This window comes from Balaenoptera physalus (assembly GCF_965194825.1).
Source record: "Balaenoptera physalus genome assembly, chromosome: 1".
Classification (NCBI taxonomy): Eukaryota; Metazoa; Chordata; class Mammalia; order Artiodactyla; family Balaenopteridae; genus Balaenoptera; species Balaenoptera physalus.
The window spans coordinates 87,278,743-87,294,063 of record NC_138882.1 but is presented as its reverse complement, the minus strand read 5'-3'; the positions used below and the strand labels follow the sequence as shown (position 1 = coordinate 87,294,063).

Below are 15,321 nucleotides of genomic sequence, written 5' to 3'. Positions count from 1 at the left end.
GTGGCATGTGGGATCTTACTTCCCTGACCAGGGATGGACCCCGTGCCCTCTGCAGTGGAAGCGCAGAGTCCTAACCACTGGACCGACAGGAAATTCCCAGCCAAGGCATTTTTTAATGTAATTCTTAATTAAGAAACCAAAACCGTTGACTAGGTTGTCTCCCATTCTTTGGGAGATTAGTTAAAATTATTGATTCGTCAAACTTTTTCTGCATTCCTACCATGTGTCAGGCTATGTAGTGGACTCAGGGATAGCAGAGATTGCCACCTTTCCTGCCTTAATGCAGTGGGAAAGATAGATACACAAGCAAATGCAATTCAGGGGCATAAGGGCTTAGTAGTTTGATGAACAAAGTGCCATGGGGAACAGAGTGAGCTGGAAAGTCACTAGTCATCCCACCACTTTTTTAAAATGCTGATGCTGGAACAGACATAGCCACAGAACTTTCAAAGGTTCCTCCACAGCTTCTCTTAGATCCTGTCGGCAGGGAACCCCACCAGAAAACCTGAACGGCAGGGCAGGTGGAGGTGGGACCCTCTTTTTCAGGTTATCTCGCCTCTTCCCCAACACCACCCACCCACCCCGCCCCAAACGTCCCTTTTATTTTGGCGGCGCCTACAACTCCCAGAACGCAACGCGGAGGATGGAGGCGGAACCAGCTGGCGGAGCTGAGATCAGTGATTGGTGATGAGCGCTGGGCCAATTGGAGGAGTTGTTGTTAGGTGGTCCAGGAGAACCGGTCTGGGAGGGAGGAAGGCGGCAAGATGGTGTTGGAAAGCACTATGGTTTGGTGAGTAGCTACCTCGGGCCCCCGTGGGGAGCGGGACTAGGTCGGGGGCGCGTGTAGCTCGGAGGCCGGGCGGGCCTCGGGTGGATGAGCGCGCCTGATGGGCGAGATGAGGCCTTGGGCCGGGAGGGAAGGAGCCCCATCGACTCCCTGAGTCATCCTGGGGCCCCGGAGGTAGTTCCCGGAGGACAGGCCCGGGGTACTCCCCTTAACCCTCAGTTCGCGGACAGTCATTGATCGGCCCTGCTGCCTTTCTCTATTCCAGCTTCGTCTTCTCTAGCCCAGCCCAGGCCTGTTTTAGCCAGAGTCCCGCTTCTTGGACTCATCGTGATAGTCTTCTGCCCTCCTCTCTTCTTTTCAGAATGATGGATGTTAGAAAGAGAGATGATAAATCCCTTCCCCGCCCCATTCACTCGTCTCTAACTCCATTGCCTTTCCCTGTATCATCTTCAGAGGTACTCTTTATAGATTGCTTTCGAAGTGTCAGACATTTAATTTACTTTATCTGACTTAAATCTCGCAGTACTTCAAGGTAAACATCCCTCCCTTTTGCAGATGAGGATACCAAGTCTCGGCAATTTTAAATGACTTATACAAAGTCATACATCTAATTAAGTGGTGAAGCCAAGGTTTAAACCCAGGATTATCTGACACAGAGGCTTTTATCCAGTGAACTAGCTCTCTTCATCAGTCTCAGACTTGGCTGAGTAGCTATTGGGAGTCAGATTAGAAGCTGAGGACCAAACTTTTGCAAGGTTTCAAGAGTTTCTTCTAAGTGTGAGCATAGAATGAAAACAGAATAGTACACAAACACACACAAATCTCCAATTGCATGGAACAGACACCTAGGAGTTTTCTTTTTGCCAGGAGGATAGCGTTGCCAGATAACATGCTGGATGCCCAGTTAAATTTGAATTTCACATACACAGTAGTTTTTAATATCAAAAAGTGGCTATAAGTGTGTCACAAATATTGCGTGGGATATACTTATACTAAAAAGTTATTGTTTATCTGAAATTCAAATTTAACTGGGAGTCCTATATTTTCATTTGCTAAATATGGCAGCCTGTGGGAGAGAGCATGTTAAGAGTAGAAAGAGGACAGGTTTGGAATCCAAAAACCTGTGTTTTTAGTACTTACCAGCTGCATGTTCTTGAGAATGTAGTAAATCTCTCACTTTATAAAATGAGACTATAATAGTAACATCTACTTGTAGTACAGGTAGGCAAAATGTAGGTCATGGTGGTCTGTAAACTGTACAGCACTGTACATCTGTTAGTTGCCGTGGACTTGAGCAGTCCTCAAGAAAGAATTAAGAGGGACCTTGAAGGGACTTAGACAAATGTTAAGGAGAGCCCATTATGGGTAGGGAGAAGGGCATAAAGAAAGCTGCTGAAGTGTAAATTATCAGGGCATGTTTAGGAAGTAGGAAATAGACTAATGACTTTATTATTAGGTTGTTGGTTTAAGGTAGTTCCTTTTTTTTTAGAGGAAGGTAGATACAACCAGGTAGAAGACCACAAATGTCAGGCTGAGGATGTTGAGTTCCGTCCTATACCCTTCAGTACAGGACTACTGAAAAAGTTCTGAGGTTGGTCGAGGCAGAGCTGTATACAGAATGGAATTTAAGAATATTGATCTGGCTTGATGTATAGGAGGAAAGATTAGGTCCAGAGAGACGTATTGGTGGCCTATTGTACTAGCCCAGCCTTAGAATAACGATGAGAGCCACTCCTTTTCTCATGCTTTGCTGTGCATCAGAATTCTTTGGAGGAGCTTATTAAAAAATTGTGTATATTTGACTCTACTCTTGATCTGCTGAATCAGACACCCAGCCAGGGAAGTTTAGGCATCTGTATTCTTTTTTTAAATGAAGGCTTTATGGAATAGCTGGATAATGTCGTAAGCCCTTTTTGATATGAATTTTTGTTGGGAAAAATAACATACCGTTGCGCAAAAGTAGTCACAGGAAATACATATGTTATTCCATGCATATAAAGTTCAACATTGGGAAAACTAAACAGCGCACTTTTTAGGGATGCATACATAGTTGTGACGGCATCTGTGTTTTTAACACTACCAGCACCACCTTCACCCTCCAAGTGGTTCTGATGCACACATGACAGTGTGAGAACTACCGCCATGTTCTGCACTGTGGGCTCTCCCTCCCTCTCAGGCCCCCCCTTCTTCCTCTGACACCTTCCTTCCAGCCCTCATCCATCCGCTGGTCTTGCCCACAGTCTTTATACTTAGTAGCTATTCCATCTGGCTGATCCTCAAAGCTTCCATTGTTTTTATATTTGGACTCACCTGCTGTATTTGAAGCTGGAAAGGCAGTTACTTCCCTGCTGGGAAAGTAATTGGAAACGGTGTATCAGGGAAAAAAGAATGTAATGCATGGTCAGTAGAGTCTGCCCTTGACCTCCTTCATCTAGATTGAATTTCCACTATAAGAACTAGTCTGTGTTTCATGCTTACTGTTAGGCACTGTGCTAAGTGCTTTCCATGCATTTAATCCTCATAGCAACCCTATGAGTGTAGGTATAATAAAACCCATTTTACAGATGAGGTAACTGGACCTTAGAGAAATTAAGTAGCTTCCTCAGGATCTCAGAACAAGTAAGTAGCAGAGTGGAGATTTGAGCCTGTGCCTGAACAGTGCCCTTCCCTCCCTTTCTACTTGTCTTCCAGTAGCTTCTTAATTACCTCTCTTCGACATTTTTGATTTGTATTTATTCCCAGGCAAAGGATACTAAAGAAAAAAATTGCCCCCAAGCCCATATTTTGCTTGCCAATAGAAATGAGGTGTCACATCAAGGACAGTGCTTCCTTTTAGAGTTCTAAGGGACCTCAGTTCATCAAGAATTGATTCTCTGCTGGGGTGTATATAACTGCTTCACTTACCTGCCTTCTTTTGGTCTCCAGGAAGCTGACCCTTGTATTTCATGTTATTTGGATTCTTCGCGATTGTGAAAAATTGCAGGGAGAGTATAGGCGAGACCCCCAAATCTATGAAACCTCATTTTCGCAGTTCAGTCCAGCTGCCAAAGCTGTTAAACATTTAACCAGATAATTACATTGTGCCTTCCTGCACTCAGTGCTGCCAAGTGTGTGTTATTTTACAAATATTTTACAAATATTTTTAAGTTGCCCTCTTCATTGCCTACCTTTGGAATACTCCTATTTTAATAGCAGACAGCATGTTCCTCCATGACCATGATTAATAACATTTAATGCACCTTATAAGAAGGTGGTTGTGGTACATTAGTAGCTCGCAGCCTTGGGTACTTACATTATCACTTGTGGAGACTTAAAAAGTTTTTCCTCCTTTGGTTATTTTGAGGCAGTAAGTCTAGAAGAAGGCTTGGTCATCTGCATAAAAAGAAAAGAAAAAGAAAAAAGGTTGCAGGTGATTCTCTGTTCCGCAAAGACTGAGAGCCGCTGCCATACACCACAGTGCCCCTCACGGGAGAGTTGTTGAAGGAGGTGGGGGTCCCTGGAACTGGAGAGCATGTCTCAGAGAGATCCTGCAGTGTGTCTTCTCTCTCCTCCTTCACCCTAATCTGACAGCGTGGACAACAGCGAGTATATGCGGAACGGGGACTTCCTACCCACCCGGCTACAGGCCCAGCAGGATGCCGTCAACATAGTCTGTCACTCCAAGACCCGTAGCAACCCTGAGAACAACGTGGGCCTCATCACACTGGCCAAGTACGTGGGGCAGAGCAGGAGGGGTTTGGGGGAGGCGGGGGTGTTTCCTGTATGTGACCCACTGTGGTGCCCAGGTTGCTACCCTTTTGTAGATTCCATGAGGCTTCCGTGAGAACTTCCTAGACTACCTTCTTCACTGTTCAGTATAAATATAAACAGCAACTTGTTTTTAATATTAACCTGAATTTAATACAGTTATGAAGCTAAATCTCCTGGGGTAAAATTTCACAGTGTATTTTTTCTTTTTTCTGGATGCACTGCGCGGCATGTGGGATCTTAGTTCCCTGACCGGGAATCAAGCCCGTGCCCCTTCTAGTGGAAGCGTGGAGTCTTAACCACTGGACCGCCAGGGAAGTTCCCACAGTGTATTTTAAAGGCAGTAAAAAGCGGTTTTGGGTCAGAGCCCCAGGGCGTATATCACACAGCCTATTACCCCAAAAGTGATTTGTTTTAGGAACTGATAATCCTCAAATGAGTGACCACCCATCCCGGTATACGTGTTATTAGCTAGAAAATGGGTCTAGAAATGGAGAGGGTAGGAGAGATAAGAAGGAGCATCCAGCTATTGTAGAGGATTCCCAGGGCTCTGAGAGCAAAGTAACATGAGAGAGGTTGGGGGTAATATTGGGAGGAAGAGGGCAAATTTCTCACAAAATCAACCACTTCTTATTTTCTGTGTTTCATGTCTAAACACTAGATGTTTTTCTCTAGTTTTATTGAGATATAATTGACATGAAGTTCAAGGTGTACAAGATAATGATTTGAGAAATGTGTATTTTGCAAAATGATCACCACAGTAAGTTTAATTAATACCCATGTCTCACATAGTTACAAATTTTTTTCCTTGTGATGAGAACTTATAAGATCCACTCTCTAAACACTAGATATTTGATTAAGAAAAATAAAGATTACAGTTATTATCCAGGTCCCTAAAGAGAAGATTAGTCAAGCACAGTTTGGAGGCACTTGTCCTGACCTGAAATCACAGAAGGTGCTTTCCCCACATCCCAGTGACTGTGAAGTGCTGACCACACTCACCCCTGACACCGGCCGCATCCTGTCTAAGCTCCACACTGTCCAACCCAAGGGCAAGATCACCTTCTGCACTGGCATCCGCGTGGCCCATGTGAGTCCTGCTGGATCCCTCTGGTGGTTCCTCCTTGCTCTGGGCTTCTGCCTCCACCCTTGTTCATTTTTCCCCTGGACTCTTGAGCTAGAACCAGCGCAAGGGAGGAGAGGTGACCTAGAGAAAGGAGTAGAAAGGATATGATGGGATGAATCCCAGGATCGGTGAAGATCATGAAGGGAAACATCCCTAGAATTGAGAATTAACCCCTCTTCCTTAGCCACAGAGAGGCACAGCAAGAAGGGAAGGGTGTAGGAGGGGGTTTAGACCTGGTGTGAGCATGATGGTAGGCTCGAGGTACACAGAAGCCATAAGAAAAAGAACAGAGTAACAGGAAAGAGCTGGGTGATTCCTCTGGCTGACTCCAGCAACTTCCTCTTCCTTTTCAAGCTGGCCCTGAAGCACCGACAGGGCAAGAATCACAAGATGCGAATCATTGCCTTTGTGGGAAGCCCCGTGGAGGACAATGAGAAGGATGTGAGTCCAGGTGGTAGCTGGGGAATTTGGGCACCACATGTTTGGGAATGGGGTCTGTTGGCCCTTAGGAGAGCCAGAGAGGCGTTGGGTTCATCACTTTGGGGAAAGGAGGATGTGCAGACCTCAGTGTTTCTGTCGGGGGACCTAGGAGAGGTCTACCAGTTCCTGTATGCTTTTGTGAGGTGTGTCATCGCCCATCATGGTACGGAATAGATTTCCTTATTTCTCTCCCCTTCCTCCCAGCTGGTGAAACTGGCTAAACGCCTCAAGAAGGAGAAAGTAAATGTTGACATTATCAATTTTGGGGAAGAGGTGAGTAAGGACCGATCGGGGGGCACTGACTGCTGTGGTTGTAAACAGAGAACAGTCCTTACCCAGAGGAGTGTCTGCATGTGGGAGAGTAGCTACAGACAGGAGCTGACATGGCAGAGAACGGGGAGCAGGGCGAGAAGGAGAGCCTCCTATATTCTTCCCTCCCCAGGAGGTGAACACAGAAAAGCTGACCGCCTTTGTAAACACATTGAATGGCAAAGATGGAACAGGTTCTCACCTGGTGACAGTGCCTCCTGGGCCCAGCTTGGCTGATGCCCTCATCAGTTCTCCGATTCTGGCTGGGGAAGGCGGTGCCATGCTGGGTCTGGGTGCCAGTGACTTTGAATTTGGAGTGGATCCCAGTGCTGATCCTGAGCTGGCCTTGGTGAGCAGACGTTGACCTCAGGGGACCTTCTTTGTCCTCCTCTACTGGCCCACACGGCACATAGCTTCTCTAGGGCTAGACAGTCCTAATACCCTTGCTCGTTTTCCCAGACCCCCTCTTGGTCCCTCTTCCCCACAGTTCTGTCTGATCTCTAGGGGCACCAATGTCAGACTCTCTCTTGTTCGCTTCTCCCCGTTCAACCCCAGACTTCTCCCAAGTCCGTCCTTTTTTGCTGTATCACCTGTTATCTCTCCAGCCCCTTCCCCATGTGTATAAACCAGAAGCTCCCCCTTTACGGTCTGTTCCCACCCCTCAGCTGCCTTCCCCAGCTGCCTTCCCCAGCGCCCAGGGCCGGAGAATGTCTGACTTTCCCTGCCCTTGGCCAGGCCCTTCGTGTTTCTATGGAAGAACAGCGGCAGCGGCAGGAGGAGGAGGCGCGGCGGGCAGCTGCCGCCTCTGCCGCTGAGGCCGGAATCGCTACGACGGGGACTGAAGGTGAAAGAGGTGGAATCTGAAGTCCCGGGACTGCGGGGTGCTCAGTGGAGGCCTGGTGTAGATGGGGGTGGGGGGTCTGGCAGTGTGGGAACACGTGGGCTTGGGGGTGGGTCTTTGTGGAATATGGCATGGTTCCACCCCGCCGCTCTCTCCCTTTTCCCAGACTCGGACGATGCCCTGCTGAAGATGACCATCAGCCAGCAGGAGTTTGGCCGCACCGGGCTTCCTGACCTAAGCAGTATGACCGAGGAAGAACAGATTGCATATGCGATGCAGATGTCCCTACAGGGTGCAGGTGAGCCAGAACCTGGGTGGTCGTGCTGAGGCAGAGAGATTGGATGAGGACATGAAACTGAACGGACTGACCTCTTTTCCTCAGAATTTGGCCAGGCAGAATCAGCTGACCTTGACGCCAGTTCAGCCATGGACACATCTGAGCCCACCAAGGTGAGGGCCAGCAATAACTCCCTGCCCCATCAGGCTTAAAATCCCCTTGTGTTCAGATCCTCAGCCCGCTAGGCCTGGGACCATTCCTCTCTTGGGGTTTCATAGATGAGCTCTTGCAGGAGCAGAAGGAAAGAAACACATGGATGTACATTTCTTGTGTGTCAACCTTGCTAAGGCAAGAATGCTAGTGGCCAGAGTTGGAGAGGTGTCCTAGTATTTTGTAATTTTCCTTCCTTGCTGGTGGGAGCAGTCTGGACAATACTCAGTGTTATCATCTTCCCAGGAGGGTGAAAAAAGGGTCCAGGAAAAAAAAAAAGGGGGGAGTGGGTGTCTGACAGCAGGAAACCTAAAGGTGATGGCATCTGTTTTTATCCTTTGAGCTCAGAAAGCAAAGTTCTCAGGCTTCTCCTCTAATTGATCAGTAATAAATGTTTGGGGGACTTCTCTGGTGGTCCAGTGGTTAGGACTCGGCACTTTCACTGCCGGGGGCCTGGGTTTGATCCCTGGTCGGGGAACTAAGATCTCGCAAGCCGCGCCAGTGGGGCCGAAAAATTAAACTAAAATAAATGTTTGAGTTCATACTGTGTATAGGCGCTGGGTATCTTCCCAAATCCTCCTTCCTATCCTTGGCCAGAGGTGCCCTCCACCCCCGGTCAGGTGCGCTCCCGTCTCTTACACTTGCTTGCTCCCCGGCCAGCCTACCCCCGCTGCCCCGAGCTGACACCGCCCTTTTTCAGGAGGAGGATGATTATGACGTGATGCAGGACCCCGAGTTCCTTCAGAGTGTCCTGGAGAACCTTCCAGGCGTGGATCCCAACAATGAGGCCATTCGAAATGCCATGGGCTCCCTGGCCTCCCAGGCCACCAAGGATGGGAAGAAGGACAAGAAGGAGGAGGACAAGAAGTGAGACTGGAGGGAAAAGGGAACCGAGCCTGTGCGGGGCCGAGTGGGGCGGGGTGGGGTAGAGAGTTAGATGTGCTGTCTGTGACCACTGCAACCTAAATAAAGCTTGGCAACTTTTTTTCTTTTTTGCCTTAAACAGCGGTAGCTTTGAGTGTGACCATTCCCCTTCCGCCCATCTCCACCCCTGACAATCCTTCCTTAGGAGAAACTTTGCTGAGAGCCACTTGTGCTAGGCACTGGGGCCACAGAGGTGAATAGAAAACAGCACTGGCCTCTGGCCTTTTTTGCTGTATCACCTGTTATCTCTCCAGCTCCTTCCCCATCTGTATAAACCGGAAGGGCCAGCCTGTAAGTGAGCAGTTACCTGCGTCTAATAAGTGCCCGAAGAGAGGCCTGAACAGGCACTGTGGAAATGATGAGGAGAGAGCGCCAAACCCTTGCAGGCTCCGGGAAGGCTCCTGGAGGCAACGTTTGAGCCCTCATCAGCCAGCGAGCAGGAGATGGGGATGCCCCCAGCCCGCAGGAACAGTGTGTGCTGCTGGCGCGGAGCCACTGTGTCACTCAGGGACCGGTTGGGCGAGTGGCAGGAGATGGAGGTGGAAGAGTCGGCAACAGTCAGAACACCAAAGGTCAGGGATCTTTGAGGCCTGACTTTCACAAGGTGGGGTCTGGGAAGGAGAAACATGATGTGTCTCCTTGGAGCACCAAATTTAGAGGAAGATTTTTTGTGGGGCATGGACTAGAATGCACAATTCACATAATCTCCCCCTTTGTTTATTATATTTGAAGAGGTAAATAATATTTTACACATAAAATACTTAACCTATATATAAATTGTGAAGTGTAAGAAAACTGACATATCTGAAACCACTCAATGTAAGAGCTGGAATATTCCTAACACCTTGTCACATACCTATGCCTTTTTTTTTTTTAACATCTTTTTTTTTAATTAATTAATTAATTTATTTATTTATTTATTTTTGGCTGTGTTGGGTCTTCGTTTCTGTGCGAGGGCTTTCTCCAGTTGCGGCAAGCGGGGGCCACTCTTCATCGCGGTGCACGGGCCTCTCACTGTCGCGGCCTCTCCCATTGCGGAGCACAGGCTCCAGATGCGCAGGGTCAGTAGTTGTGGCTCACGGGCTTAGTTGCTCCGCGGCATGTGGGATCTTCCCAGACCAGGGCTCGAACCCGTGTCCCCTGCATTGGCAGGCAGATTCTTAACCACTGCGCCACCAGGGAAGCCCTTTAACATCTTTATTGGAGTATAATTGCTTTACAATGGTGTGTTAGTTTCTGCTTTATAACAGAGTGAATCAGTTATACATATACATATATCCCCATGTCTCCTCCCTCACCTATGCCTTCTTGAACCCACCTCTTTACAGCCCCCTCAGGCATAATTATTATCTTGAATTTCACATTTATTATTTTTTCCCCTTCACAGTTTTCTCATATACATAAAGATTTCTGACGAGAATGTTTAGTTTTGTATGTGTTTGAGCTTTATAAAAATAGTTTTAGGGAATTCTCTGGTGGTCCAGTGGTTAGGACTCGGCGCTTTCACAGCTGGGGCCCGGGTTCAATCCCTCATCGGGGAACTGAGATCCCACAAGCTGAGTGGCATGGCCAAAAAAAATTTAAAAATAGTTGATACTGTGAGACTTCCAGGACTCTCTTTTTTAACAAATGTTTTGTTTCTGAGGTTCATCAGAGTTGCTGCACAAAGCTGCTGCTTGTTCATATTTCATGGTTGTATATATATTATGTGAATATTCTACAATCTCCATTTTCCTGTGGATGAATCTGGCATTGCTTCCAGTTATTTTTCTATTACCAACAGGATGACAATGGAATTTTTCGTACACCTCTCTGGATGCACCTGTACAGAGTTTCTGTAGGATACTTTACAGGATAATGCTGAATTGTTTTTCAAAGTGGTTGTATGAATTTGCACTCCTTCCTGCAGTATAAGAATTCCTATTGACCACATCCTTTCCAGCCCTTGGGATCATTAAAAGTTCTTAATTTCTTCCAAACTGGTGAGGATAAAATGATAACTCATGGTCTTTTTTTTTTTTTTAATTTATTTAATTTATTTTATTTTTGGCTATGTTGGGTCTTCGTTGCCGCATGCGGGCTTTCTCTAGTTGCGGCGAGTGGGGGCTACTCTTCACTGCGGTGCGCGGGCTCAGTAGTTGTGGCGCATGGGCTTAGTTGCTCCACGGCATGTGGGATCTTCCTGGACCAGGGCTCGAACCCGTGTCCCCTGCATTGGCAGGTGGATTCTTAACCACTGCGCCACCAGGGAAGCCCTCTTTTCACTTTTTTTAAAGGTATCCTTTAGTGACCAAAATTCTTAAATTTAATGTCAAATTTCTCAATCTTTTCTTTCAAGGTTAGTGTTTCTGCATCCAGCACACTCTTCCCTAGGTCAGAAAAATAATTGTTTTCTTTTGAAAGTTCTATGGTTTTGCTTTTCACATAGAAATTCCTTATTCCATCTAGAATTGATTTCTGTGTACACTGAGAAAGGGATCCAATTTCAATTTTTTAATATGGAAAACCATTTGTTATGGCATTGTTTATTGAAAAAAACCCTCCTTTCACTGTACTACTTTTTTTTTTTTATTGGCTGCTTGTTTTGGGTCTTCGTTGCTGCACGCGGGCTTTCTCTAGTTGCAGTGAGCGGGGGCTACTCTTCGTTGTGGTGCGTGGGCTTCTCATTGCGGTGGCTTCTCTTGTTGCGGAACCCGGGCTCTAGGCACGCGGGCTCAGTAGTTGTGGCTCGCGGGCTCTAGAGCGCGGGCTCAGTAGTTGTGGCTCGCGGGCTCTAGAGCGCAGGCTCAGTAGTTGTGGTGCATGGGCTTAGTTGCTCCGCGGCATGTGGGATCTTCCCAGACCAGGGCTCGAACCCGTCTCCCCTGCATTGGCAGGTGGATTCTCAACCACTGCGCCACCAGGGACGCCCTCACTGTACTACTACTTCTGCCTGGGCCAAGATTCCATGAATTTCTTTTCCAGTATCCTGAAGTCAGACCTTAAAGCCTGAATGTAAACAAGCTTCCACCAAATGAAGCTAGAAAACCTACTTTGTGCTTACATTATATTCATATTGGATGAGTTCCATTTCTGAATAATGAATTTGTAAATGCTTGTGTCTAAATTTTAGGGGAAGACTAGTTTTGTTTTGAATCAAATATTACTTGAAAGAAATGTCTCATCATCTAGGGCTTGGGAATCTTTTATAGGTGTTGGTTATAAAGAAATTGGTCACTTTGGCTTTCCTGGGCTTGCAAGTAGTTCCCCAGCAAAATCATGTTCTGGCGAAGTCTGCCCATCAAGTCATGATGGGACCTGTGTCCCAGTCTCTGGTCCTCTGCATACCAACTGGGTGACTTCAGTGTTCATGAGGATGACTCAGCCAACACCTTGGCCTCTTCCAATTCAAAGATCATCATCACAGTTCATAATCTTTTGTACTCAACGGCAATACCCTGGATCATGTCCACCTTAAGAAATGCTCCCTGCTGGAGTCAAATACTCACTTGGCCCATGGACCTTTCTTTTCAGATCTCCCACATTAATACTCCATGTATGCTTTTCAACAGTACTGTGAAAAATGTGTGTACTCTGGGCAATTCCACTTCAGGAACTTACTCTAAATAATCAGTGATGTGCCAAAGACATGTACAAGGGTGATGAAAAAATGAAAACAACGTAATATCCAACAATTACGTTACATTATTATGGAATAATACACTATCAATAAATTTATTTTGGAAGAACATTTAATAGCATTGCATATATGATTATAATATTAGCAAATGCTTGTATAACACAATGTGCCAGGGACTATTCTAAATGCTTTTCATGTTTTAAATCATTTAGCTTTCACAGCAACCCTAAGAGCTAGCTGTAGCATTATTAGTTCTGTTTTATAAATAAGGAAACTGAAAGCCAGAGAAGGTAGGTAACTTACTCTACAGTGATGGTTCTGACAGTGTGGTCTGTGAACCCCTAAGGGTCCCCAAGACCCTTTCAGGGGGTTTGTGAGGTAAAAACTATTTTCATAATAATACTATGCCATGATGTTATTCGCCTCTTCCACTGCGTTGACACTGGCACTGATGCCAAAGCAGTGGGGGTAAAAGTGTTGGTGCCTTAGCACGAATCCAAGGCAATGGCACCACGCTGTGCTGGCAGTCATTGTGTCCATCACCCCCATACACTCCTGGCTTGAAAAAACACAAAAACTGTCCGTGATGAAGCGTTAAAACAAATTAATTGTATTAAATCTCAGCCCTTGAGTTTACATACTTAATATGTCTGAGGTAAAGTGGGAAATACCCATAGAGCACTTGGCCGCATCCTGGAGTACAGTGATTGACCTGGGGAAGGGCGCTTGTGCGGCTTTTTGAGTCGTGAGATGAACTAGCCACTTTTTCACAGAATAACATCTTTACTTGAACAACTGCCAGACAAGCTATGGTTACTCAGACTTGGATGTTTGGCAAACACTGTCTCAAAAATAAATGAAGTGAGCCTCATTTCAGGAAAAACAACTACAGTTTTTGTTGTCTGTGATGAAATTTGAGTTCTCGAGTGAAATTTTGAATTTTGGAAAACTTACGTGTGCCACAGTGAACTTGACATTCTCAAAATCTTTTAGATGGATGATATTAATTTCAGAATTGTATATTGTCATGTGCCAACATTAGGAAGATCTGCATTATGCAGTGAACCAATATTCTCCAAATAATCCATTTCAAATGCAAAAAAAAAAAACAATGGATTCAAATGTAACAGATTGCAAAAAGTTCACTGATACGGTTTTGGATTCCACATTGTGACTAATCTTTTAGAAACTACTGTGTATCAAGGTTTGGTGTAGTATCAAAAATATCCACAGCTGTTGGAAAAGGGTTTTGAAATATTCTTCCCTTTTTTAACAACATATTTGTGAGGCTGGATTTACAGCAACATTTTGCAACAGACTGAATGCAGACACAGATATGAGAATCCAGCTATATTCTGTTAAAAGAGACTTGCAAAAATGTAAAAACAGTGTATCCTTCTCATTACATTTTTGTTTTGGAAAATATAGTTATTTTTCATGAAAACTGAATTATGTTAACATGTAATAGGTTTATGGTTGCTATTTCTTAATGGATTAATATTTAAAATTTTCTGTTTTAGTTTCTAATATAGTAAATATCAATATATATGATTTATGTAAACAAAAGCTCTTGGGAATCTTCAGTTTTTAAGAGGGTAAAGACATCCTAAGACCAAAAAGTCTGAGAACTGTTCTACAGCCTGGGAGTGATGGAGCAGAGGACAGTACCCAGGAAGTTTGGCTGTAGAATCCATGCTCTTTTTTTTTTTTTAAATTAATTAATTAATTTATTTATTTTCGGCTGTGTTGGGTCTTCGTTTCTGTGCGAGGGCTTTCTCTAGTTGCGGCGAGCGGGGGCCACTCTTCATCGCGGTGCGCGGGCCTCTCACTGTCGCGGCCTCTCCCGTTGCGGAGCACAGGCTCCAGACGCGCAGGCTCAGTAGTTGTGGCTCACGGGCCTAGCCGCTCCGCGGCATGTGGGATCTTCCCGGACCGGGGTACGAACCCGTGTCCCCTGCATTGGCAGGCGGATTCCTAACCACTGCGCCACCAGGGAAGCCCAGAATCAATGCTCTTGCGACTGAATTAGACACAACCCTCTCCTCTTGGAGCCCTAGCTGAACCCAAGTCCCCCTGGCTATTCAAGGTCTTCTTTCCTGCTCAAGTTCGAGTGGCCAATAATGAAACTGAGTTTGGTGCAAGCAAGACAGGCTTTTATGCAATGGCCAGAGAACAGAGAAGGGGGGTTCTAAAAGCACCTTCTACCTAAAGGGAGGGGTGTAAGGGAAGTTTAAGGGTTAGGAGGCAGACAGTCATCAGGGCTCTAGGAAAGGGGCAGGGATTTTCAGGGGCAGCCGTGGCATGTGCAGTCTTCCACATTCCTTTGCACATGGCATAAACTGTTCTGGTAAAGTGCAAATGCCCCCTTTGGGTGGAGATCTTAGCAGGGTAGTGAAGCAAAGGTAACACTCGGACTCCTTCAGGTTTCATCTACGCAGGCGGGTTGCTGAGGTCAATTCAGATTTGGTTTGGGGGGCGGTTGACCACTGTATCTCTCAAAGTACAGCTGCAAAGCATCTCTGCCAAATACCAGGTACATTTGAAGCAAACACAGATAAATCAGGGCAAGTGTCCTTCAGTTCTCAGGGGTTGGTACGGAAACACAGAGATGAATCAAGGCAAGGAAAGCAGCGACCTTTAGCCTACTGTGTCCACCATCTTGGACCTAATCTGTTCAGTATGGTTTTTTCTCTGGCCTTTGTAACCTGTTGATAAAAGAAAAGTAGCCTGTCAGTTTCTGCTCCTGAGGCCTGGGCTGCATAGCATGGGTGACACTTAAATGTTTAATTATACCTATTGTTTCCAAGATTAACATGAGGCCTGCCAAGACAGAGGTGAAAAATGTCTTAGTATTTATTTCTGGAGGATAGAAACCCAGATTTGGGGGGAGGTGTTGCTTTTATGAATGTTTGAAAATGTTTCAGAATGTTACTTTTGTAGTACAGGGAAACATGTAAAAATAACTTTACTTCTTTGAATTAAATTTCTTTTACTGGTAGCT

At 45.9% G+C, this 15,321-nt stretch overlaps 1 protein-coding gene across 7 annotated transcripts; it reads left to right on the top strand.

The window, feature by feature from the left end:
- Window positions 1-662: 662 nt before the first annotated feature.
- On the top strand, window positions 663-8,780 carry PSMD4 (proteasome 26S subunit ubiquitin receptor, non-ATPase 4). Of its 7 annotated transcripts, none has more exons than XM_082475302.1 (11): window positions 721-790; window positions 1,149-1,242; window positions 4,358-4,498; window positions 5,510-5,624; window positions 6,015-6,101; window positions 6,345-6,413; window positions 6,583-6,798; window positions 7,185-7,302; window positions 7,457-7,588; window positions 7,673-7,740; window positions 8,478-8,780. In XM_082475302.1, exons 3-11 carry the CDS (start codon window positions 4,377-4,379, stop codon window positions 8,646-8,648), a joined length of 1,098 nt encoding a protein of 365 aa, XP_082331428.1. In that variant the 5' UTR covers window positions 721-790; window positions 1,149-1,242; window positions 4,358-4,376; the 3' UTR covers window positions 8,649-8,780. The 7 variants fall into 7 exon arrangements, with proteins under 7 accessions (XP_082331430.1, XP_082331431.1, XP_082331427.1 ...); XM_082475303.1 differs by having other exon boundaries at window positions 724-790; window positions 7,185-7,293; XM_082475301.1 differs by lacking the exon at window positions 1,149-1,242 and having other exon boundaries at window positions 664-790; window positions 7,185-7,293.
- Window positions 8,781-15,321: the final 6,541 nt, after the last annotated feature.